Below are 14,593 nucleotides of genomic sequence, written 5' to 3'. Positions count from 1 at the left end.
TCATCAGTTCAGCTCCATTTTTCATAAACTGTATGTATGAGGACAAAAGAATTTAAAGCAAACCATAGCTGACAGATAGCAAAAAGAGTTTTAACTCTCAATCGCTGCCCATCAGTCGACTCGCGGTCTCAAACCTACTGGTGTTTAGAATCTTCTCGGTTTGAATCCTCACCTCTTAGCTCTGGTTCACCTTGCTTCCAGGTGAGGCTGCGATTCAAAAAATTCCTCAAAGTCCTTTTCAAGCGAATGCTGGATGAGCACGGTTGGTCAAGACCAGATGCCTCTACAGGAGCTGGAGACTCTGTGAACGGTCCTGCCGGTGCTGCCTCAGACATCTCTCTGGGTGGGTCGGCTGACGACGGTCTCCAGGGCGTGTCTGTCCATGTTTTGGCCGTGAGCCACGGCGCTTACATAAACGTAGCTGTCAAGCACCTTATAGAGGACTTAAAGTGCTCTCTGCCCGCCGGGGTGAAGACATCCCACCTGTTCACGCCCTGTCCAAACACGGGCATCGGCCGCTTCATTCTCACTCTGAGCCAGTCCGAGTCCGGCCCCGTCCTCTCGGCCGCTCGCTGCATCTTTACCAACAGGAAGGATCACCTGGAAAACCTCGCAGCTGCTGAGTAGAGCAGAGGGAAGGAAATGGAAGAGATGTGTCACTGTACTGTATGTACACAGTCTCCTGACAGGTACAATCATTAACACTAAAGGGAAATAAGAGGCAAAGACCTCAGAGTTACGACAGGTAACTGAATGCAACAATGCACATGTGTGTGTTTTCTCAATAATCAAGAGTGTTTTACTGTGGATCAGAAGTCAAAATACTGTGTAGTACTGTCGAACAATCGCATCATCCTCCTGACTGTGGGCCAGTGATTTTTCTGTAATGTTTTTAATTTAATGCCTTTTATTGTGTTATACCAAAGTCAGAACTATTTAAGCATTCAACTATTTATTGAACACTATCAGTAGGTGTGGCATTTTCAAGTTGAGGTGTCACCTGTGTTGCTGCTCATTTTACTTGTGCAATACAACATGACAACACTGAATCTTTGCTGAGTTTTGTACAAATGTATGTATAGATGAGAGAAAATAATGCAGGTTGCACATGTCACAAAATGCAGTGAAACTACATTTAAGACATCCCTCAGTAGTTTTCAACACAAGTGTGTTTCTTATTTATGTTAAAACTCCAAAGGAAAACCTACAAAGAAGAACAAAATCACATTTTTACTGTGACGACATATAACAGGAAACAGTGGTGGGAGACCTTTTTTCTGCTTGTTGTGCATTTACACAGTATTGGGGGAGAGAGAGATCAGGTGTTTCTGTCGTCACTAAGAATTGCATACATTGTCATTTAATTGCTACGTCTTGATGTACACAAGTGGAGTATTTAAGTGTCTCGACTCATGTAGTATAACGTGACAGTGCTGACATTTTGTTGGGTGCTATTTTTAGTGTCATGTTTTAACCTCAACTGCGTGACAAAAATGGTTTTGCTGGCCATAATTCAAAGGAGCCTTGCACAAACCCTCAATCAGGAGGTCATAACAGACACAATATCAATATCAAACACTCATTTCATGTACTGTAAGTAATAAGGTGGGTGCCACAAGTCAGTTTCTTCTGTCCAGCAGCTATCCCAGTGTGGTTTGAGGATGTGCACCCGACTACTGCAATATAACAGGCAACAGTTAGGTCACTACAAACTGTATATGTGTTGTGCATATTCTGCTCATTTCCATACACTGATAAATACACAATTTAAATATTTTACAGGCTGATCACACCAAACAAATTGTAAGATAGTAACTGGATGAGAACAACACTATGCACTAATATTTAACAGCTTCAATATTCTGCTTGTAGTAGAGCATCTCAAGACTTTTTATTTACATGTATTGTTTTTATTATCATTGAGAGTGAGAGTTAACAGCTGACCTTCAAGCAAAAGTTCGACATTTTGGGAAATGATAGTAAGACTCCTTTTTGAAGGCTACAGTCAACAGGCGCTTGTTTTAGCGTATATTAGCTTAGCCTAGGTTACCTTAGCCTAGCACAGAGACAGGAAACGGGGAAGAAACGGCTCTGTAAATGTCACTAAATCCGCCTACCAGCTCCTCTAAATCGCACTAATTAACATGGTATATGTTATTTTTTTAATGTGAAACCGAATCAAGCAGAAAAACGACAGTTCGCCGTTTTACAGATAATCGTCTGACTATTTCTTGGAAGGGAGCAGTAAACTTCCTGGAATATATGCTGGTTGCTTGGCAACTGCAACTGCGGAAGCGTATTTCCCAACGTGTCGCACTATTCCGTTCACGTGTCAAAGGTTAATGGCGTGTCATTGACCAATTTCACTGTTAGCTGAGGCAGAACTGGCTCTAAGTGTATTTTTAGAGCGACATGACTCAGCAGCAGCTCATGTACCTGTGTGCTAATTAAGCGGAAGGGTTGAGAAAGTGCAGCTAATGAGCGGAACTGCTACGTAACTGGGTCAGTGTTAAACTTAGCATATAAAATTACTTCCTGTCAGACACAAATTAGAACAGCAAAGCCCGAAAATCCACAGCTATAAAGGTTTACATAAAGAAACACACAGCACTGAACATGTTTGCTTTATTAGTTTATTCTGTCCCAGATTCAAGCAACAGTCCATCTACAGCCCCAACTCATACATTCAAACACAAACTCTTATATGTACATTTAACTGTAAAGCATCCTTATAAATACCATAAATAACCACAAAGGAATGGAATTAAATAAATAAATACTCTTGGGACTGGTTTTCGTGTTTGCTGGTGGTGCCCAGCACCTGTAAAATCACATAACAAGAGTTTAGATTTGATATCAAGGTTACTGCTCTGTAAAGGTTGTTTACCCTGTAGTGATATTCCTTCAAGTCATGAACTGGATTGTACAAATACAGATACTTAAACACAACAAACACTGTAATTGTAGTAATCTGGTTTTGAGAAGTCTTTGAAATTGTGTTTTAGGTTCAAAATCATCTAACAATAAACAAACTTCAGTTCTTATATCCAACTCAGTAAACGTAGGACTTTAAAATATAGGCAAAACTTAACTCTACTAAATGCAACTCTTAAGTATATTCATGTATATATTTGGTTTAAAATCACGCCTGCCTAGTTTCACATCAGCAGACAGGGCCTTCAGTCCTCCAGAGGTAGGCCAAGTTAGGTTTCTGTCTTGAGATAATGTCACTTTGAAATGTGGATTTCTCAGACCAGCTGTAAAAAAAACCCCATCGAGAAGAGACAAAACAAATGCTGACTGATTGTTAGTTTCAAGGCTTTGCTTGCTTTTCTGATAATTCCAGAAATTGATAAGCAATTGCATCCTCATTAAAATGAATCATGTAGTCCTTCAGGGAAGCCAAACAGTTGTAATTCAATTAATTTCATTTTGCATGTAGGCTATAGCTCAATGTGGGAGAAGGCTAATAAATAAAGCTGATTATAATGGATGAGGATGAGAAACAGACCCTTTAACCTGTGGTGAAATCCCTGTATCCACATATCCCCCATTTGTCCTCAAACCTGCTTGTGGATGTACAAAATATTACTTATGAATGAGATGAGTCCATGCAAACACGCATCCCTCATTGATTTCGCTTCAGTCTGCAGCGCAGCATCTCAAAGCAGGCGGAAAATGGAGTATTAATACTTTAAATTGTGCAAAAGGGGCTGCAAGTCATGTTGAATATTTTGTACAAAGAGTGTATAAACACAGATTTTCTGAATGAGTGATGGGTGAAAAGACATTATTTAGTGAAAAAAAGGAACAACCTGAATGCTCTCCTTACAGTTTTTCAAAATAAAGTCTGATGTTAGTGTTTTGTTTTTCTTCATCTCCTATTATCATAAACTACAAGGTTAAACTTGGACTCACTCAGACTAATGTAAATATATCCAGCCACCACTAATTTCACCCCATGGTCCCGGTGCTTCGGGGGCTGGCCGGGTTGGACGAGTGCACGTTCCAGGGGTCGTGGGTGGACGGAGCCAGCGGCGTCTCCCGGGACACGTTGCGTCCATCGTCCCCGACCTCCACCTCCACCTCCACTTCCAGATCGGCGTCGTCCTCCGGCACGGCCCGAGAGTCCGAGCCCTCCTCGGTCTGACCCATGTAGAAGTTGTGCGGGTCGGTGGGATCCACCACCTGGTTCCTCTTCTCCCGGTGCAGCAGGAGGCGCTCCAGCGGCACCGTGTTCTTCTTGGGCAGGAAGAGGGAGGTCGGCGGCAGGCTCTGGCCCGCTGAGAACACCTGCCGGGAGCCTTCCAGGTTGAACAGGATGCCGGTCCGGCTGGAGTAGTACACGTCCCGGTTGTTCTCCAGAAGTCTGTGGTTGAACAGACAGTCGTCCCTGAGGCAGATGGGCTGAAAGAGGGAAGGAGAGAGGGAGAAATTTAAACTACAGGAGGGATATTCAGTTAGTTTGTTTTCGCAAGATAGCAAAGTTTATTCCTATCCGTGTGATCTTCTCTAAATAGGCTGCTGCACTAAATATGCCCGATTTAACTAAACATTATTATGAGTACTATTAAAAAGATGTTCCATCATATTTCAGATATAACTAAATCCGACGTTTTTTAGGCTTTATGAAGATTTATTATTATTATTTTGTGGCAAAAATAGAAATACACAAGAACATCGGACTTAAAAACAACCGTGGTTGAGATCATTTCTTCAGATTTTTAGAGTAAATCAGTGATTTTCCTTATTCCGTCTTGGTTCGGTACATTGTCTCTTTTAAAGAACTAGTCTACTGTTAACAAGTGAAACCGGTGTGGAACAGTAAAATAACTTCGCCACTGTAAGAAGCTTCTTAACTTAATATCAGTGATATCATAATTATTAAATCAAATTAATAAATCGACGTTTGAACAACATATTTGCGGTATTTTTTGTGCGTAAAAGTGCGTAAAATGATAGAAAGCGGTGTTAAAAAACTATGCGTAAAATCCCGCAGTATATGGACGCAAAACTAAACTTTAGGGGGGATGGATTTTGATAAACGTAAGAAAATAATTCTAAAATATAGTCATATAAATGTATGTTAAGGCATCCTGTAGTTGCAGTACGTTTGTGCGTAAAATGAAGACTCATTGTAGAAAGCATTAAAAACGAGGCGTATGAATGCCAGGTGAGCGGACGTGAAAATTAAAAGTTGAGTATAAGAAATGGATTGAATTAATAGTAAGAATCAATCGAGCTGAAGGTCAGTATTGGCTTACAGAGCTGAATGGGTTGCCCTCCAAATCCATACACAGGTAACGGCTGCTTTTGACGCCGAGGATGGCGACGCGCTCCCTTGTCTCAGATTTCAGTAAAATCACACCTGCGGAAGAAAAGAAAAGGCAACGCGCGTGTTAAAGACAGAACTTCATGGAGTCACACTACAAAAAGAAAACTGAAACTTTTGAAAAGAGAGAAAACATATCTTACTATATGAACTCCTGACTGTAGTTTTGCGCACGGTGCCATCCAATCTGATCTCCAAGTAGAAGTTGTTGAGGTCTGTGGATGTCTGCAGGTGAACATATCTCCTCGGGTTCCCCCAGTTGGATCCGACCAGCGGGGACGGGTTCGGGACCGTTTCCCCGAGATGAAATCCCTGGAGGACAGCGAGTAAGAGCGCAAGCACAGTGTCCCTCATCCCAAGTCTCCTGTTGACGTCCATCCTGGAGCAAACCGGTGGTTTCCACTGCGAGCTGCTGTAAGTTTTCAGATGCTCTGTTGTCCCAAAGTTTGGAGACAGTTCCTATTTAAAGCCCCCCGAGTGCCACTCCTGCTCACATCCTTTGCGTAAAAAAAAGAAACTCGCCCCCAAAGCAGATGTGCGGGTTTGCTGCAGCGGAAGGGCCACTTCCACCTCTGTCTGTTTATGCCGATGCTCTTGGTCAGACAGGACTCTTATTTTTGGTGACACGTCTTGACTCATCCACCTTAAACATTATTCTAAGACCATTCCTAATGGTCCAAAGCCCACTAGTTCAAGTTTTTGTTTGAGCTGGAAACATGGTGCATTGGACAATATGGGAAAAAAAAAAGTGCTTAAAAGTTGACTGCTGTTAAAAATGATTTGTTAATTAAATCAGGATAAATGACACAATTAACTAGTTGGGAACTAGTTAAATTGACTCTTCCAATTCGTAAAAAACTCCAGAATCAGAATCCAGATCAAGGAACGACAGTAATTAATTAAGTATCATATTATATATTTTACAGCTTTGTTTAACCACAATGGATCGAAGCCGAAGTTCAGTTTGCTGCTTTTACGCACCTTCCAAACTGTCTCCCCATTTCACCAGCAGGGGGAGCCACTCCCTCATTTAGTGTAGACTACTAGGAGACTGAGAGGTTTCACTGACGAGCTAAACTATTTTTGGATGCTGTAGTTTCAGCATAGGACGCATTAAACTGTACACCAGTCCAGAGAATACTCCTGAAAGTTGATCTTTTTAAGGGAATCCACAAAAACTTTTTAACCCAAACCCTTAAAAATAAACTGTAATTTTACTGTAAGGAATTAAACTGATGATTCATCTCCAACAGCAGAAAATCAACATCATCCAGTACAGTTAAATATTAAAGAAGCTGATTTTACGGTGTTGCTGTAAATGAGAAAATTTTGAGGTTTGTTACTTAACCGCATTTATCTGACGGCTAAACTTAAGGATGAAGATGTACATGAAGGAGTACAGTATATTATAACTTAAAAAATACAACACATACTTAAAGATTAAACTAGTGCTTTTCAACCTTTTTGGCTCATGGTCCCGTATTAAAAGCAGTGTCTAGTTGGGGCCTCTTGATGTTTCAGATGTTAGTTCAACAAAAGCCTGAATTCCCTTGTAAACTTCTCACATGGTCTCGATTAAATAATCGCCCAAGACCTAAAAAACATTTTCAAATCTAAAATTTGGAGGCTGTGTGAAACATAAATAAAACAATATTCCATAATTTGCTAATCCTTTTCGACATATACGCTAATGAAAACAACACAAAGACAATATATTTAAAGTTTGAGCTCATCAGCTTCATTGATTTTTGTAAATATCTGCTTATTCTGAATCTGATGCAGCAACACGTTTCAAACAAGTTGGGACAGGAGCAACAAAAGACTGGGAAAGATGTGGAACGCTCCAAAAACACCTGTTTGGATCATTCCACAGGTGAACAGGCTCATAGGTAACAGGTGATGGTATCATGATTGGGTATGAAAGGGGCATCCTGGGAAGGCTCAGTCGTTCACAAGCGAGGATGGAGCGAGGTTCACCACTTTGTGAACACATGATTGGATAAAGGAGATTACTGCATGAGCTCAGGGACACTTTGTAAACAGTTCTTTGTAAATGATGACATTCTGTTTGTGTTGATGCTTCACACAGCGACGGGGTTGTAATACAACAGTCACAGGGGCCATTTTTCCTGCGTAACAACTTTAAATACTTAAAGTCCATTTTACTGACAATACTTTACTTGAGTAAAGGGTCCGAGTACTTCTTCCACCGCTGCTAAATACACATTCACATCAAAGGTCGACTGATCAAACAGAGAGAACGACACTTCATCAACCAGTTAAAAAAAAAAAAAACCTTTTATTGTTATCTCAGGAATACAGTAGACTGCTGTGCACAGCACATACGTACAAAAATAAAAGGAAAAAACTTTAATATCCTTACTTAGCATTGTCTGTTTTCAGAAACAAATAACTGAAGTTTGTTTCGTCTTAATTTACGGTCATCAGCAAACCAAAACTAAGGCAGAGGGTGAGGTATATGAGAACAGACATGAGAGGAATAGAGTGGAGGCTCACTCAAAAAAAACAAAAAAAAACATGAAGCACACACCCCTAATTAAGCTTGGGGCTCAGGCATGCTAATAGTACATTAAACATTGTAAAAAAAAAAAAAAATATTCCTCACCTTGAATTCATTTAAATTTGATCTATGATAAGCTGTGGAAAGAAAAGAGACGACAGATAAATCTGGATAAAATTTTTTGGTCAAAGCTGAAAGGTGAGCTTTTTGTTTTCGACACAGGCCTTCACTCTTTTGGGGATCCGGCTCTATTTCGTGACAGTAAGATGTGAGGAAACTCCCCTCTTTACACTAGCTTATAATCGAGACATTGTGAATAAGGTGCCGCGAGAGACGTCGCACATCTTGACTGTGAGGCGGGCGCGGGAAGTGCTCGTCGCTGTGCATGCTCGAAGTTCACCTCCACGCCCTCCTCGGCTGAAAACGCTGAAACCGTGGATTCTGTTTGCTACTTCAGCCAAAAATTACAAATATTTTCTCCCTACAAGAAATATACATGAGTGGTATTTCATGCAGCCTCATCTACAGCAGCAACAAGTCTTTTTGCTTGAGCTAAGCTCCCGATAAATTTGCTCTGCTGTGGAGCATCTTGCGAAAAAAGAAAAGAAAAAGTCCTCGGAACAAAAAGCGAGAGATTTAATTGTGAGAAAAACACTGTTGTGAATCGGTCTGTGCGTCACGGACAGTTGAGCAGCGGCTGATACTGAGTCAGTACGTGGTGAAAGGTGTGGCAGCAGAGGACGCGTCCTGAGGATGGCTGGGCTGCCGTCCTGCAGGACTGGAGTGCAGCAGGGGAGGTGAGGCTCTGCGTGACTCTGCTCCTCGCACACTGCATTAACTCTGCAGATGTCCCCTCCCCACATAATATCCCAACACAAGCACTTGGAAAAGGGAGGGGACAGCATGTTGTGGAGCTGCATTTTAAAGAGGTGGAGCTCTAAATTCAGAAAAGGGAAGCAGGATTGTTTAAAAGATTGTGAGGCAGGGAACTGTGAGAGCTACCAGCGAGCTACTCCAACCCTCCACCCTGTCAATAAATAATGTGTTTAAGCATAAAACAAAGCGAGTCAAAAAGATGCTTCGAATTCCTATTTCATGGAAACAGCACGACCCATATAGCCGACCACCCCGGCCGCTGGGGTTGGGGCCAAGGCTGGTCCGTGACTCTGACCTTGAACTAAAAAAGGCTGAAAGGAGAGGAGGAAGCTCCTGGGTTACAGCTGGAATCCCAAGGTCCCTGCCTGCAGCGGGTGAGGGGACGGAAAGGGGGGGGTAAGGGACGGGCAGAGGTGGGCGGTTGCGGGTGACAGTGCTCAGAGGGGACGGGGCGTTCAGGTATGTGGGAGGCTGCCTGTCATCCTGGCAGATCCACATTCCTGCAGGGGGATTGACGAACAACAAAGACAGCGGGCCGGCTCCCTCGCATATGTCCTTCCTGGATTTAAATAGTCCTGCTTCCTCTCCAAACGGATGGAGGCTGACTGACGGTGGAGCAAGACTTGGGTTTTCTGCTCAGCAGCTGCAGAGGCTAGATGCATGCTGTAAGCATGACAGCAATGAGTGTACAAAGCATGATGCATCTTCAGCTTTGCAAACAAACTGATATATGCATACCAATAATTACACAAATACGTTCCTATATGGAGAAAGTGCCGTCTTAACACCCATTTTTTACCCTTCAAATTGATGAAACCAAGCCAAAACCCAACAGAAATGATTTCTTACAGCGTGCATCCAGTCCACCAACTGAACAAATTGACTCATCAGTAATTAAAGTGAAAACTATCAGCCTCCAGCTCCGACACCTCGCTGCCACTGCAGTGCTGCTGCAGAGCTCAAAGACAAGCGGGGGAAATGGCCCAGAGCTCGCCGACACTCCAGCAAACGCACAAAGATGAATCAAAAGAGACAAACACGTGGGAACGATTCTTACCAAAAGAAAAAGAAAAAAAAACATTTAGGCACTACCATCGATGGCTCACTGTGCATCCTGAACTCTTTTTGCCTCGTTCAGGCAACTGCGACAAAGCAGCGTAAAAAAAGCTCCTGAATACTTCTTTTACATTTGCGACTATTTACATGGTTGCTTGTTGGTTTGCACGGACATTAGACATCATTTTCAGCAGTGGCTAAAGCTTTGCGGCTCGAAAACAGCGACCTGCTTTCACTGCAGGAGCCCTGTCCGACACAATGTGCACGTATGTTTCTACTGCGCGCTCGCAGGTCTATCCGGTCAGCTCATTCTAGTGCAGACACAAGCCAGGTCCAAACGAAAATCCTCTCCATGCTCGGATAGATCAGCATTCCACCCTGTTTATCCGCTGGCGATGCCACGCAGTCAAACTCATGGCCTCGCGCCAGCCTCCATGGCTGACCGCTCTCTGGTCTCAACCACAGATTGTATATTACTTAATCGATCTAATTACAGAAAAGAAAATAAACCAGAGATGGTCAAAACCCCCCCCCCTCCTCTGAGGCCCTCTCCGGAGTGTCAGCCCTATTTCTGACTCCAGCGGGTGTCTCTTACATGCAAGTTTAAGGGGGCCACAAGTGGGAACACCAAGGCACCTTTAAATCGTGCAGCAAAGGTAGTGCATTTAAGTCCCCCCCCCACCACTGCCGGACATCGGCCATCAAGCGGGGAGCTGTCAAGCGCTCAAAGGTTTGAAAGAAAAGATAAACTTAGCAGATATTTGAGCAGAACTCCATGCATCCCTTAGTCTAGTAAAGTGGTTCTTTGAGGTAATAAAAAGTATTCATTTCACTCTTTAAAAGCACAGGATACAGCTCATCCCCCATCTCAAAAAAGGAAGTGACACGTAGTTCAGTTACAGCAAGCACCAAGGTAAAGTGAGACAGGCAAAGGCTTCAGCTCTCCCCGTCCGTAAAAACAATAAGCAGCACAGTACATATACAAAGATAGCTATCCAAATATACATATATATAAACAGAATAAATATTTGTGTTTTCTGTCGCAGTCCATCGGTGTGTATACCATGACTATGCATTTCTGTGTTACCTGGAAGAACATCCACATGTGCAAATTACTGAGTTATTGCCAGTTTCTCTCATAGCCGCGGGAGGAAGTGTGTGACGGTCATGGCGGTGGTGGCCTTGTTGCCTCTCTTTACGCGGCCATGCTTGCTGAGGGCGATATAGAAGCCCTTGTAAACAAAAGACTCATAGGCGTTGTAGTTGTTGGGCAGCAAAGACTCCTTGAACTTGCACTCATCCACGAAGACTCTCTAAAAATGCCAAAAAAAAGAGGGGGGAGGAGGGGTCGGTCAATCTCATGACACACACTGGGTGAACATCACAACATATGCATGGTTTCCACGTGACCTTTGCTTTGGCAGACAGCCTGCCTGCGAAGCATGCTTTGAGGGAAACTGGAGGAGGTGGCATGTTGTTGCAAAAGAAATGCTCCTTTCCAACGCAGACACTGGCCTCCTGCTCTTACTGCTGAGCTCACACAATATGCACATAAATATGCTCTGTGATATGTCCATCATTAGCCAACAGGCAGGCATTTGGCTGAGCAAAAGTGCCTCAAAATGCCTATTTCTAACCAGGTTCGGACAAAATAAATATCGTTTTATGTGCTTTATTACAACCATGAGGCTACAGCTGCATATACTTTCATTTTTCTTTACATTTTTGCCAATATGACACCAAAGCACTGCTTAATATTCAACAACTTTGCCGAAAAAAAAAAAAGCCTCTCACTGGCAAAATCAGGATTTAAATCGGAAACTGTCGCATCAAAGAGTAAGAGGAGCGTGAATCTGTGCAGGTAGATTTATTGAGGTTTGACAGCAGCCCTGCATAAAGCTGCTAAATCATTTTTCTTTCACCTGTAAGAGACACTCAGAGGTCTCTTTTGTTCATACAGTGAAACAGACTCATCCCACACTCTTATGACAAATTAGCAGGCCAGTTATTAACCATTAAACACTATATTAAGTACTATATGCACTGTATACTGCATGTACAGAGTATACACTTTAATACTGTACTACAGAGTAAACCTCATTTTAGGAGATTCATGGTAAAAGACCCACTGACGGCTCCTAAATATCGACACTGTAAATTTTATGAATATGACACAGAAACGCAGCAAACAGCAGCTCAGAACTGACCCACTTTTAAAAACAGGCCACAAGCTGAGGCAAATGTTTGTCCCGTCACTGGTTTCATTCTGGACATGTTCATTTTGACTGTTTACCTGCAGTTTATTATCTGTTTTGATGAACTTGGTGAGAAATACACAGAATCCACTAGTGGAAAGTACTTTATCTTGCACTTGAGCACAATTTTGATGTATTTCACTTGATTATTTCTATTTTATGGTACTTTTTGTTTCACTGCCCCTCAGACGACTCCACTGTTCACCTGAGTTACAAGTGATTTACATGAAAACCATCTACAGCATAAAAATGCTGCTAACAATCACAATATTCAAATAATACTTCATATGCACTAAAAGGGGCCACGCTGCTGCATAGTGAGTACTTTTACTCTTTGTTGATTGTACTTTTGCACTTTTACTTGTAATGGACTACTTTGACATTGTGGTACTGCTACTTCAACCTGAGTACAGGATGTGCGTATTTCTGACCCACAGTAGATTTTGGCATTGAGGCGTTCAGCTCTGGGACTACATGCACCCCGCTGTAAACCCCCCCAACCATCAGAGCATATTAATAACACAACAGTGCTCATAAACCCACGGATGCAGCAGCTACATGAACTCATCTTACACTGAGCAGGATGTGCGTGTGCGTGTGCGTACCGTTCCGTATAACCTTCCCCTGCTGTTCATTGCGACAAACAGCTCGCTCCTCACTCCGAACATGCTGATCACTCCTCGGTCCACGGCGGAGATCTCCATCAGACCTAAAGGAAACACAGTGTTAGGAGAGCAGAGCTGGTGTGTCGCTGCCGCTGGGGCCAAAGTCACGCAAACTGGCCTCTGCAGCAGTGATGGGTGTAGCCCTGCAGGTGCACTGCGACTGGATGATGCTCCGTCTGCACAATTAGCGCTTTGGACTATTCACCTAATTACAGTTTCACCATTATGACGCCCTATGTGTGTGTCTTACAGCGCGCTGACTGTGTGTGTGCGTGTGCGTGTGTCCGTGCTGCAGCGGGACGCAGGGTAAAAAATAAGTTCGCGTCTAAAGTGGGTCCAGGCATTCATGTCATGTTTTTGGCTTGGGGGGATATTTCGCGCTGCACGGATGTAAGGCTCAGCGCACTGTTTTTGCCCTCGGAAACTTCCAACCATGCCGACACCTCTTATTAAATATCATGCAAGACAAGTGAGCCGCTCTAACTTTTACACCGCCTGCGCGGCGCATTGGGTTACGCTCTTTTTCGGCTCCAGCGCTTCGCCGGATGCAACTCACTGTATTGGTTCTCATTGTGTGCACCGCTTATCCTGCCATCCGGGAGCACCTGCAGGTGAAACCCAATGCCCACGTTGCAGTACAGTCGTCGCACTCTTTTGATGCCTTGCAAATAGTCACTCTCCCAGTTCAGCTCCGATTTCCCCCCGGTTATACCCAGGTAGGAGCGGGAGAAGAGGGTCTCCCACTTCTTTTCCAATAAAGTCGCATTAGTCCTGCTCGGAATCGGATAAGATGAAACGATCCCCAAGAGAGAAGTCCACAGTACAAAAACTGCTGGCAGCGTCCAGTACGTCCTGGCCCCGCTGGACATGCTGTAGAGGCACCTTTGCGCAATGGCCATCCAGTTTACCTTTGGGGCACGTGGTCAAAGTTACCTGCCCTAAAAATGCAACTCTTCTTATTTTTTGTCCTTTGGCATGGTGGTGGTAAAGGCTTATTTTGGGATCAAGGCAGATCAAGGCCCCATAGCCCGAGATCTGAGCAGGACGAGAGGGACAGAGCGCGTCGGAGCTTGAATTGGTGCCGGTGGCGATGATCATCTTTCGCCGCTCCGCGCCTCTTTACAGGCAACGCTGGCCGTGGAGGGGACACCACTCACCGCAAAACCAGCTCACCTTGCCCGACTCTCACATCCTAAAATGACATCACTGTGACTTCACCGCTGCACCCCCCCATCAAAAGTAGGAGATGGGAGGAGGAGGAGGAGGAGGAGGAAGAGAGAGAGAGAGTTACAGGACCCCAGCAGAAGCAGCAGCAGTTCTGATAGGAATGATGGGGGGTGTTGCACCTTCACATCAGCCAAACAAGCCCGACAGAGTAAGAAGATGCATTTCCTGTGGTGCTTTTCACAATAAAGACACTTACAAAGCATGAGCAGTCGCAGAAAGGTTTGCGGAGTATGAAAATGACACGGATCGTATGCCACAGTCCCACAATCACCAAAACTCAACCCAGCTGAGAACGGATGGAGATTTTGGACTGAATCGCTTATCAGCAAAAGACCAAAAGAAAACTGGAGCTCATACCTCCAGCAAGGTTTACTGAGACTAAAGTCTTTGCCAAGAAGCGCCGAGGCTGCACAGGCAGCTTTGTGATACCTTATCAAAGCACTCCATGTTGGTTTTCAGTTTGATGGATCACCCATCTGTATATTTAGAAGGAAAGTGAGTCACATGAATTCACTTAGCTTGAAATAATAAGGCCACAAAAACAGGAACAGTGGTTCTTGATGTGTCCCTGAGCCACTTAAATTATAATGAAACACAGATAAGTAGTGTAGCACACACCTTATCTTAACTGACACTAATATACAGACTGTATTCAAGGACA

General features: G+C 43.6%; 3 protein-coding genes across 3 annotated transcripts in view; 1 reads left to right on the top strand and 2 right to left on the bottom strand.

The window, feature by feature from the left end:
• The window catches only part of tigarb (TP53 induced glycolysis regulatory phosphatase b), a 3,604-nt gene extending 2,555 nt beyond the window's left edge, over window positions 1-1,049 (top strand). Inside the window, exon 6 of the mRNA XM_070992518.1 lies at window positions 202-1,049. Within this exon, the coding sequence (XP_070848619.1) occupies window positions 202-627 (426 nt within the window). The 3' untranslated portion in view covers window positions 628-1,049. The remainder of the gene's footprint in view (window positions 1-201) is intronic.
• A 2,905-nt stretch (window positions 1,050-3,954) lies between these two features.
• Window positions 3,955-5,710, bottom strand: fgf23 (fibroblast growth factor 23). Its single transcript, XM_070992499.1, has 3 exons — window positions 5,476-5,710; window positions 5,265-5,368; window positions 3,955-4,407 (listed from the first exon to the last, which is right to left on the bottom strand). Exons 1-3 carry the CDS (start codon window positions 5,708-5,710, stop codon window positions 3,955-3,957), a joined length of 792 nt encoding a protein of 263 aa, XP_070848600.1.
• A 1,909-nt stretch (window positions 5,711-7,619) lies between these two features.
• On the bottom strand, window positions 7,620-14,211 carry LOC139350969 (fibroblast growth factor 6-like). The gene is made up of 3 exons (XM_070992648.1): window positions 13,262-14,211; window positions 12,646-12,749; window positions 7,620-11,098 (listed from the first exon to the last, which is right to left on the bottom strand). The coding sequence occupies exons 1-3, from the start codon at window positions 13,602-13,604 to the stop codon at window positions 10,922-10,924; spliced, it is 624 nt and encodes a 207-aa protein (XP_070848749.1). The 5' UTR covers window positions 13,605-14,211; the 3' UTR covers window positions 7,620-10,921.
• Window positions 14,212-14,593: the final 382 nt, after the last annotated feature.

Source organism: Chaetodon trifascialis, chromosome 22, assembly GCF_039877785.1.
Source record: "Chaetodon trifascialis isolate fChaTrf1 chromosome 22, fChaTrf1.hap1, whole genome shotgun sequence".
Classification (NCBI taxonomy): domain Eukaryota; kingdom Metazoa; phylum Chordata; class Actinopteri; order Chaetodontiformes; family Chaetodontidae; genus Chaetodon; species Chaetodon trifascialis.
The sequence above is the reverse complement of the archived record's forward strand: the minus strand, read 5'-3'. Positions and strand labels throughout refer to the sequence as shown.